The sequence below is a fragment of the Trachemys scripta genome, chromosome 11 (assembly GCF_013100865.1).
Source record: "Trachemys scripta elegans isolate TJP31775 chromosome 11, CAS_Tse_1.0, whole genome shotgun sequence".
In the NCBI taxonomy this organism is placed as follows: domain Eukaryota; kingdom Metazoa; phylum Chordata; order Testudines; family Emydidae; genus Trachemys; species Trachemys scripta.
Genome location: NC_048308.1, coordinates 253184 through 263417, shown reverse-complemented (window position 1 = coordinate 263417; position 10234 = coordinate 253184). Strand labels below are relative to the sequence as shown.

Below are 10234 nucleotides of genomic sequence, written 5' to 3'. Positions count from 1 at the left end.
CCCCCCCCCCCAAATATCCCATTGGACAGGCTGCATACCAGCTTCCGGATCCTGTCCAACACTTGGTCAATGATCTCCTTGCCGATGGTGTAGTGCCCACGGGCATAGTTATTGGCAGCATCTTCCTTGCCGGTGATGAGCTGCTCTGGATGGAAGAGCTGGCGGTAGATGCCGGTCCGAATCTCATCTGGAAGAGACGAGAGGGGTGTGGGACAGGACTCTAGGCCAGTCATGGTCTCCCCCCCCCTTACAGGCTGTCTGTACCCCACCCCCAGCTCCTGCCCCAGCCTGGCCTCACTGGGCTGGCTGCTCATGCCCTCTGAACAGTCCTCTGCGCGCCCCACTGACATTAGCAGAGGCTGGTGCACCGAGCTGGCCTGCTAGCGCAGGGGTGGAGGATGGCTGGCCTCCACCCAACAGGGCAGGCTGCCCCAGGCCCTCAGGGCGTGGCAGGGGGCCCAGTATTTCACCAACACCAGGAAATGGTACCTGCTGCCCCCAAGGAGTTCAGTCTAGCCCTGAGCGGACCTGCCAGCTGGCAGGTCCTCTGGGCACCACACCTGGGTCCTGGGTAAGGAGCATCATACACAGCGCTTCTCATCCTCCGATCACTCCCCTGCAGCGGGGAAGGCCAGTCCCAGTCCGGGCAGAAGGGCCTGGCACAGAGCTAGGGCAGGAGTGACCGAAGCCGCACTAGCAGCTACGCTGCATGGCAGTCTAGAAGGCAGACGTGGCTCTAGCCGGGGACCTGAATTCTTCACGAGCGAGCAGGGCTCCCCTCACTCACCGATCACGGTGGGTTCCAGGTCCACGAAGATCGCCCTGGGGACGTGCTTCCCGGCACCTGTCTCACAGAAGAAGGTGGTAAAGGAGTCGTCCCCTCCCCCGATGGTCTTCTCACTGGGCATCTGCCCATCGGGCTGGATGCCGTGCTCCAGGCAGTACAGCTCCCAGCAGGTGTTGCCCATCTGGACGCCGGCCTGGCCGACATGGACTGAGATACATTCACGCTGCAGAGAGAGAGAAGAGCCATTGAGGTGCCTCTCCAGGACAGTGGACCCAGAGCCCCATGCCAGTGTTGGTGGTGAGGTGGGGCCCACGGTTCCCCCACACTCCTGGGGGGGGAGGGGATCTCCATTCAGTGAGGGCCAGACAGCCTGGGACATCAGTGCCTGCTGGTCAGCACAGCTGGAGAAGGGACCTGGGTTTGGAGACCAGTCCCTCTACCAGTGCCCCCTGCCCCAGAGCAGAGGGAGCCCGGGCTGCTTGCTCCCTGCAGCCACTGACTCTGGTGCCCAGCGCTGCCGAGGAAAACGCTGCAGGCGGCGACTGGCTGCCACGCTGCAGCTCCGCACAGACTGCAGGTGTGGGGGAGGAGCACAGCCGTGCCGCACGTACACAGAGCAGGCCCTGCCCTAGATCTAGCAGCAGTCACACGCCCTGCTGATAGAAGCCCCGGGCCATGCTGCCCACCGCCGCCGAGCACTGAGGGAGCTCCCTGCCACAGGGACCAAGGGGGCACTTGCCCCCTTGCCAAGGACAGCCATCGAGCAGGGGAGGAATAGCGGCCCAGGAAGGGGGAGTGACTCACCCAAGGCCACAGTGCCTCGGTGGCAGAGCTGGGCTCGAACTCCTAGGTGGTGCCCATCCCCCAGCCCCCTCGCTGGCCGAGGGCTGCAGCAGCCCCTGCCAGCTTACGGCCGGGTCAGGTCGGAGGCTTGGCTGTCCCTGTCCCTGCAGAGCCTGGCTGCTCGCTGCAGCGGGAGGGGAGGGGCCAGCACTGCAGCGGGGCTCCAGCATCAGGCAGGTGCTGAGCTGACAAGCACATACCTAATGCATGAGCTACAGTCCCACCCACCCTCGCTGCTCCCAGCCAGCCTGGGCACACGCCGTTCCCAATCCCACGGGAACCCAGCGCGGGCAGGGCTGCAGATCAGGACATCAGCAGAGCTGCAGGGAGGCTGCCCAGTACCCACCAGTGCTGTAATGGGCAATAAGGCCCTTCTGCCCAGCAGCACAGAGCTGTGCCCCCCCTCCCCAGGGCTGGGGGAGCCCAGGCAGGGCTGTGGGGAGGGGACGACAGGGGTAGTGGGTTCAGCTGTGCCCACAACAGCACAGGGGCTGTTCGCACAGAGCCAGCTGCATCGGGTGGGCGCTGGGGTCAGGGGCACAGCCCTGCTGCACAGCCGATGACGTGGACACTGCCTTGCTGCCCCCAAATTGTGGGGGATGCAGAACCCTTTCCTAAAGGCTCCCCTCCCCCCCCACACCCCAGGGCTCCTGCCCCATAGCAGCTCTGACCTCCAGGCCTGCAAGGCCAGACAGAGGCCTCTGGTCACTCAGGCCCTCCCCCACCCACAAGCAAGGAAGCCACCTGTACCAGCGACGGGGCTCCCAGGGAGGGGGGCACAAGCAGGCTCCAGCCCTCAGGAGCAGCAGGGGTGCCCTAGCAGGTCTGGGTTGGGGGCCTGGATTCCTGCAGCAGCCAGAGGTCCAAGCCAGTGAGGCCCCTCCGCAGCATCCGCCCCAAACTCGAGATGTTTATGGGGAAGCCACAAGGAGGAAGCACCCAGCTCTGTGCAGCTGCCACCTCATAGCAGCCCTCCCCCAGGCCCCAGCTGCATGTCCCCTTCTCTGAGCGCAGCCCACGGAGGCCTCTGCTGCACCCGTCACCCACCGGGTCCCCACCAGGGCAGCAGTGCCAGAGCGCTCGATGGACCTACACCGACCCCAGCCTCCAGTCACGCCTCAGAGCCCGGCCGCTGGAGCCGTGCCACTCTGCAGCCCGTTCCGGCTGGTCCCAGGATCGGTCTCTGCCGCGAGCGACTCCCTGCAGGGCGGGGGTGACAGTTCTCCCAGAGGTGCGGGATTCACACTGGAAGTAGGGGGCTGTGGGTCAGGATTGAGGGGCATCAGCAGAGCTGGTGACATTCTCCAGGCCATGCCAGCGCTGAACCCAAGCGGGTGACACCATCTCCAGCTCCCAGCCTGTTCATACCGCCCCCACCCCGCCCCGGGGGGAAGTCACCGCTCCACTACGCAGCAGAAATTTGAAAACACACAGACCAACCAGGAAGGGTTGTGAAATCACCAGCCCCACCCTCCAGCCTCGCACAGCCTCCATCGCCACCAGCCAGACAGTCACTCCCGCCATCCGCACTGAGGGCAGAAAACCCCCTTGCCCAGGAGCCGATAACCCCTGCGGCCAGGGTGCAACGGGACCCCTGTGCCACTGCAGCACGGGTGCCCCCGGCAGGGAGACCACCCAGCTTTGGGTGCATGGAGCTGGGTTAGCCCGTGGGCCTGGACTCCTCCGTGGAGGGGGCAGGGGTGTCTAGCTGCACTCCCGCTCAGCCCCGAAGGGCTCCCGGGCAGGGCACAGCTAAGGGGGCAGAGGTGGGGCACACAGCCGTGCCCTTGCCTGGCTCCTCCAGGGGCACAGCCCGAGTTCAGAGACAGGAAACGGGGCAGGTGCCGAGTCTCCTCGGAAGGTGCCAGGTGCAGGCCAAGGCCTCGCCACGAGGCGGGAAAACCGGCTCAGCCACTGGCCAGGCAGTCGAGGGTGTCACCTGGAGGGCCCTTCCCGCAGGCACGGGGCGGGGGGGCTACTCCCTTAAAGCTGCCCCCCCAGCTCATTCACACTCCCTGAACCCCCAAAGAGCCCCCCCGTGCCCCCCCCCAGACAGGCTGCCATTACCTAGTTTGGCCAGGAGCCCGGCCGAGCTATTTCCAGGAGAGCCCCCAGCCTATTAATAACCCCCCCCGCCAGACACAGCCGCACCCCCGTGTCCTTTGAGTCGGGCCGGGCGCCAATGCCCCCCCCGTGCAGCTGCCCCTGCTCGTCTGGAGCAAGCGCAGCCATGCGGGGGGGGCGGTGCCCAGGAGCCTGGCTGGGGGGTGCCCGCACACGGGGGGGCCTCACTGCGCTGGCGCCAGCCTCTGGCCCGGTCACCCTCCCCCGGCCCGGCCCAGCCCCGAGGGGAGGAGGGGCCAGGGCTCTGCCCCCCCCCCCGGCTCCCCGACCCCTCCCGAGTCAGGTCAGCCCCGGCCCCGCAGCCCCCGCGCCATGGAGAGGGGCTCGGCGCCCGCTGCGGAGCGCACGGGGCAGGGGCGCAGCGCGGCCGGGAGCGCACGGGGCAGGGGCAGGGGCCCGGGCACTGCGCGGGGGGCGAGGGACGCGACGTCCCGCACAGGATCCGCCCCCCCCCACCCGCCTGCTCCGGGGGCGCCCCGGGCCCCGCACTCACCATGACGCAGCAGTGGCCGGGATCTCACGTGAGTCTGCGCGACGAGGTCTCGGTGAGAAGCTTCGCCTACTGCAGTCCTGGCGCACCGGCCTTATATACCGGCCGGGCTGGGGCCGCCCACGGGCGGCATGACGAGTATGGCCGCGCCCACTCCCAGATTCGCACAGGGGCGTGGTTTGTTTTTGGGGGGGGGAGTCGTACACACTGTACCATGAAAGGGCCACCCTAAGATTAACCTCCCCCCGGAAAGCCCATGGTGTTACCCTCCTTCTCCCCCCCCCCGCCCAGGGGGAATGCGCTTCAATGTAGCAAAACCAGGTCTCTGAAAAGGGGATCTATGGGGAGCCCCTTCCAGGCTGGGCTCCAGCCCGGCTGCAGCGCGGAGCCCACTGCAGTCCCCTGCATCCTTGGGGAGCAGTGCAGCCGGGAGAGACTACAGGCCCCCGCATGCATGGCTGCAGCGTGCTCCCTGCAGAGAGGTGCATGGCCTGCCACCCCCCGGGGAAAGCTACCCCCGCCTTCGGGCAGCCTCTGTTTCTGTTGGCATATGTCTTAGAAATCGCTGGAATGTGGCTCCTGGTCTCCCAGTCCCAGGAGGTCTCTGACTCTCGGGGAAGGGAGCTGATCCTCTCACCCCAGGGTGTCGGGGGGCCCAAATGTTCTTCATGCCCAGGGTGCCAATAAATCCTAATCCACCTCTGCTCACTGAAGGTGTGTAGTGCTCCACCTTCAGCAGAGGGAGCTTTGCTGGGGATTTGAGTTAAATGCAGGTTAACAAAGCCAAAGCGACCGCAGAGCACTGCAAAGTGTTTCACTTACCCCTCGCCCACCTAACCGGGCTCACTGCTTCGGCATCCGTGATGCCACAAACCTACCCGTTCTGCAGTCGCCCATAGAGCCTCCCAGGAAAACCAGGTGAGACAAGACCCGAATTGCTAAGGGAAACACAAGCAGAAAAAACACTTTAGAAGCAAAGAAGGATTTTCCAGGCCTCTGAAGATCAGAGAGAAGGCGATATTAAAAAGGGGCCCCATTCCATGGCCGTTCCTTTGGCAGGTCCCCTTGCAGACAGGGCAGCCCCCAGCTGCCCCCCGAAATCACTCCCTGAGCTGCATTTGGTGCCTGGGCTGCACGTCTCACCCACTCTGCTAATTCCTTCCTACTCTTAATAAAAACGTATCGTTTGCTAACACGCTCGGAAACATCCTGCAGACCTGCGTCTCCATGCAATCCAGGCTGCTCTCGGACTCAGCGAGCAGGGCTTGGGCTTGCTAGGAAGGTTTATTAGACCCCATTTATTAGACCTGTCTAACTCACCTGGCCTGAGCACCAGCCAATCAAAGCCACCCAGCACCCCAGCATGTTACAAACCAACCCCAGCCTTTCTCAGCACCCTGACTTATGACTTTCCAGTGACAGGCTCGGTCATCTCTCTGCAGACACTTGCACCCGCGTTGTAACTTCAACGCCAGGCCTGCAGAGGCACTGTAAGAGTTTGCTTTTTGATTAAGTCACTGGGACCCCATGAAAAGTGCTTCTTTTTTGGACAAATTAAAGTGCGGAAAGTGAGTGATTTAAACCTCTCAGGTCATTCATGCCAACAGCACCGTTGCCATGAACGCTCAGAGCAGGTCTAACGGACGCTGTGCTTCTAAAGCAGCAGTGGGCTGTCTGCAGGGGGTCCCAGTGCTGCGACCGCTGCTGGAGCTGAACAGGGTCTAGCAGCAATGAGATGTTTTCCCAGAAATGTTTAAATTCATCCGGACACAAAGAAGGATGAATTTAAACCCAGGGAAGGTTGCTGGACTGCAGATGTCACCAACGGATGCAAACGTAACAATCGAGGTGATAAACAGTTACGTCAGTCAACACAACCGTTCCCAGAGAGTCATTATCAGTGGTTCACAGTCAGGCTGGAAGGGGTAACCAGTGGGGTCCCGCAGGGATCAGTTCTGGGTCCGGTTCTCTTCAATAGCTTCATCAGTGATTTAGATAATGGCATAGAGAATACACTTATATAGTTTGCAGATGATACCAAGCTGGGAGGGGTTGCAAGTGCTTTGGAGGGTAGGATTAAAATTCCAAATGATCTGGACAAACTGGAGAAATGGTCTGAAATCAATAGTACAAATGCAAAGTACTCCACTGAGGAAGGAACAATCAGTTGCACACATACAAACTGGGCAATGACTGCCTAGGAAGGAGCACTGCGGAAAGGGATCTGGGGGTCATAGTCGACCACAAGCTAAATATGAGTCAACAGTGTAACGCTGTTGCAAAAAAGTGAACATCATTCTGGGCTGTATTAGCAGGAGTGTTGTAAGCAAGACCCAAGAAGTAATTTTTCTGCTCTACTCCGCGCTGATTGGGCCTCAGCTGGAGTATTGTGTCCAGTTCTGGGCACCACGTTTCAGGAAAGATGTGGACAAAGTGGAGAAAGTCCAAAGGAGCAACAAAAATGAGGGAAGATTGAAAAAATTGGTTTTCTTTAGTTTGGTGAAGAGAAGCCTGAGAGGGAGGGGACATGGTAACAGTTTTCAAGTCCATAAAAGCTTATTAGAAGGAGGAGGAGAAAAATTGTTCTCGTTAACCTCTGAGGACAGGACAAGAGGCAAGGGGCTTAAATTGCAGCAAGGGCGGTTTAGGTTGGACATTAGGAAAAAGTTCCTAACTCTCCAGGTGGGGAAGCACTAGAATAAATTGCCTGGGGAGGTGGTGGAATCTCCATTACTGGAGATTGTTAAGAGCAGGTTGGACACACACCTGTCAGGGATGGGCTAGATGGGAATGTGAGCTGGGACGTGGGGAGAATCAGGAGCAGGGGGTGTGGGTGGAGATGAGGGGTTTGGTTGGGAAGGGACCAGGCTGCGTTTGAGACAGGGGACACGGTGGTGTCTTGCACAGCCCGGGAGGTGCCAATGCCTCAGCTCCCAGACGCTCGACTCTCTGGGCCCGGCGGCGCCGAGTATTCGAGCAGTAAATGAAAACCCGCCAATCTGACCCCCAGGAGCCCACAGCCCTCAGCTGTGCAAGGAGCTGCAGCTACTAAGCTCTCAGACGCACAATGCAGGTCAGGGACTGACAGGTGGAGTCTGACAAGTGCCTGACACCTTTGGGTGTTGTAAGTGCAGCCCAGGTCCCCACTGGTGTGAATTCTGCTGTGCAGGTCTTTCAAAGAGTCCTTGCACAGGGATTTTGGAGTGAAATTGCCCCTGTGCAGAGAGCCAGCAGCAAATGGCCCAGTCTATTGCTGGTGAAGTCACGATGGGCTAGGGCTCAGAAGCACCATCATCAAATACTTTGGCACATTTTGCAGACAGCAAGACGGTTGGGTAATACATAGACCCAGGGGGTTAGAAGGGACCGCACGGGTCATCTAGTCAATGCAGGACTTGTTGGGTCTAACCCATCCCAGACAGACGGCTCCAGCCTCCTCTCCAAAACCTCCAGTGAAGGGGCTTCCACAACCTCCCGAGGCGTCTGTGCCATTGTCTGACTGCTCTTCCAGTGGGGGAGTTTCTCCTGAGATTACCTAACTCTGCCCTGCTGTCGTTTGAACCCATCGCCTCTTGTCCTGCCCCCTGTGGCAAGAGAGAACAACTTTCTCCATCTTATTTATGGCAGCCTTTCAGGTATCTGAAAACCCCTATCCCGTCCCCCCCAATCGCCTCTTTTCCAAACTGAACATACCCAGTTCCTTCGGCCTTTGCTGGCACGGCTGCATCCCATCCCTGTGATCATCTTTGTCGCTCGCCTCTGGATCCTTTCCAGTTTCTCTGCATCCTTCCTGTACATCGGTGACCAAAACTGGACCCAGTTCTCCAGCTGCGGCCAAACAGTGCCGAGGAGCAGGTCTATCCCCTCCCGTGACTTGCAGGCTCTGCCTCCGTTAGAGCAACCAAACATTGCATTGGCTTTTTTTGCACCAGCATCGCATTGCCGACCCATGTTGCGGTTGTGAGTGTGACCCACCACAACTCCCAGCTCCTTCTCAGCTGTGCTGCTCCCAGCCAGGTCTCCCCCAGTCTGCGTTTGTGCATTTGGCTTTTCTTCCAAAGTGCAGCACCTTCCGCTTGGCTTTGGGGAATTTCATGTTGTTGTCTATAGCCCAGTTCTCCAAGTTCTCCAGATCCCTCTGAATTCTGGCTCTGGCCTCCGAAGTGTTGGCAGCCCCCCTCCTCTCCCCCCCCCCAGCTTTGTGTCCAGTGCAAATCTGATCAGTCTGCTCTCTATTCCTACATCCAGGGCATTGATAAAGATGTTAAACAACACCAGATCCAGAACAGATCCCTGTGGAACCCCACTTGAGCCCTCCCTCCAACCTGACATCAGTCCATTAATAGTGACTCTTTGTTTGCAGTTGTTTAAACAATGATGTGTCCACTTAATGGTAGTTCCACCCAGCCCGCATTTCTCCAGCGTATTTCTCAGAATGTCGTGGGACTGTGTCAAAAGCCTGGCTGAATTCCAGGTATATTATGTCCACCGCATTGCCCCATCCACCAAACCAGTTACCCATATTATCGACATTAATAGATTTGAAGGTGGGAAGGAACCATTTCTCAGTCTGAGCTCCTGTATAGCACAGGGCAGAGAATTCCCCCAGACACTCCTATACTGAGCCCAAGAACTTGTGTTTGACTAAAGCATCTTCCAGGAAGGCACCAGCCTGGCTCTGAAGCCACCAAGAGATGGAGGATCTGCCCCTGCTCGGACAGGAACGTTCTCTGTTGGACACAGAGTGAGCAGATACCGCATAGCTGCTGGTTTAGATCAAATAAACGCAGTAGTGAAATCTGCAGAGAGTTGTGGAGATGATAAAACGTCTGGAGAAAGTGCTGTCCAGCTCTGCCTCCAGCCCCCAACCCCGGCCAGACTGGGCGAGGCCAGGGGGCAGACAGACCGGGACCCGAGAAACGCTGCTCACCCATCGGCCAGTCTGAAAGGATTAGAGGATAGATTGGGGTGAGTCCACAAACCAGAGGGAGCCAGAAGCCTTCCCCTACTCGGGGCTGGGCGCGACTGACACCCTGGGACAACCAGGCAGACGCCCAGAGCAGTGCAGTCGATGGCACCTGGCTAACGAGTGACCTCAAAGGACAAGTAAACGATGCTCATGGTCAGGCTCCTCTGAGCAGGCCCCGGAGCCGGAGCAGACTCAGGTGCGTGGAGCGGGCGTGCTGGGCCTGCTCCCCGGCGTGTTGTCTGCACCCCACAGGTAGGTAGAGGGGGCAGGCCCCCGTGTGCCATGGGGCGAGCTAACGCTAGTCGCTCCCCTTCTCTTGCAGGTTTCACAGCATGTGGTGACACCAAGGCAGGCCGTAAATGCCCAACTGAAAATGGAACTGGAGTTCACCGCGCACAAGCGACAGCAGGTCTGCCTGGGGCTAGAAAAGCAACAAGGGATTTGCTTTCCCCCAGCACTAGGTGCAGGGGCAGGGCTGGGGCCGCTCTGCGTCCGGCTAGCCAGGAGAGAGCCCTGCGCTGCGCGGGGTGGGGGGAGGCGGCGCCGGCTCCGGCTCCAGCAGGGCAGCGGGACAGGGACTCGCTGCGGTTATGCCTGTCGGTGCCCATTGCTCTGGGATATTGTTGATATTGGAACAAACGTGTGGTCACCTGGGCCTTCCCGTGTCGCAGTTCTGCACCGCAGGCTCTTGTGGGACATCCCAGCGAGGGGGCAGGGCAGAACTCCGTCCCTGCTTCCCCAGAGGCATAAGCCCCTCCCACCTGAGCTAAAGGAGAATCGCCGTTAGTACAGGGCCTAGGACACACAGCAGAGGCAGAGGGGACGCAGACATACTAGCCAGTTCATTACAGCGTGTTTACACGCTGTGTCTCTCCCCCCGGGGAGCCTTGGCCCAGCTCCAGGGAGCGTGTAGAACGTCCCAGGCAGGAGCCAAAAGCAGACGCCCCCAGGAGCTCTGTCCCACTCCAAACACCTGCTGGGGAAGAAGAATCCTGCAGACAGCTCCCCCCCCCCCCCCCCC

At 59.9% G+C, this 10234-nt stretch overlaps 1 protein-coding gene across 1 annotated transcript; it reads right to left on the bottom strand.

The window, feature by feature from the left end:
* Positions 1–8: 8 nt before the first annotated feature.
* On the bottom strand, positions 9–2701 carry LOC117884944 (tubulin alpha-5 chain-like; the record flags this gene model as incomplete). The annotated part of the gene is made up of 3 exons (XM_034785997.1): positions 2678–2701; positions 788–1010; positions 9–187 (listed from the first exon to the last, which is right to left on the bottom strand). Coding segments are annotated over exons 2-3 (360 nt in total), but the record flags the coding sequence as incomplete, so codon positions are not given.
* Positions 2702–10234: the final 7533 nt, after the last annotated feature.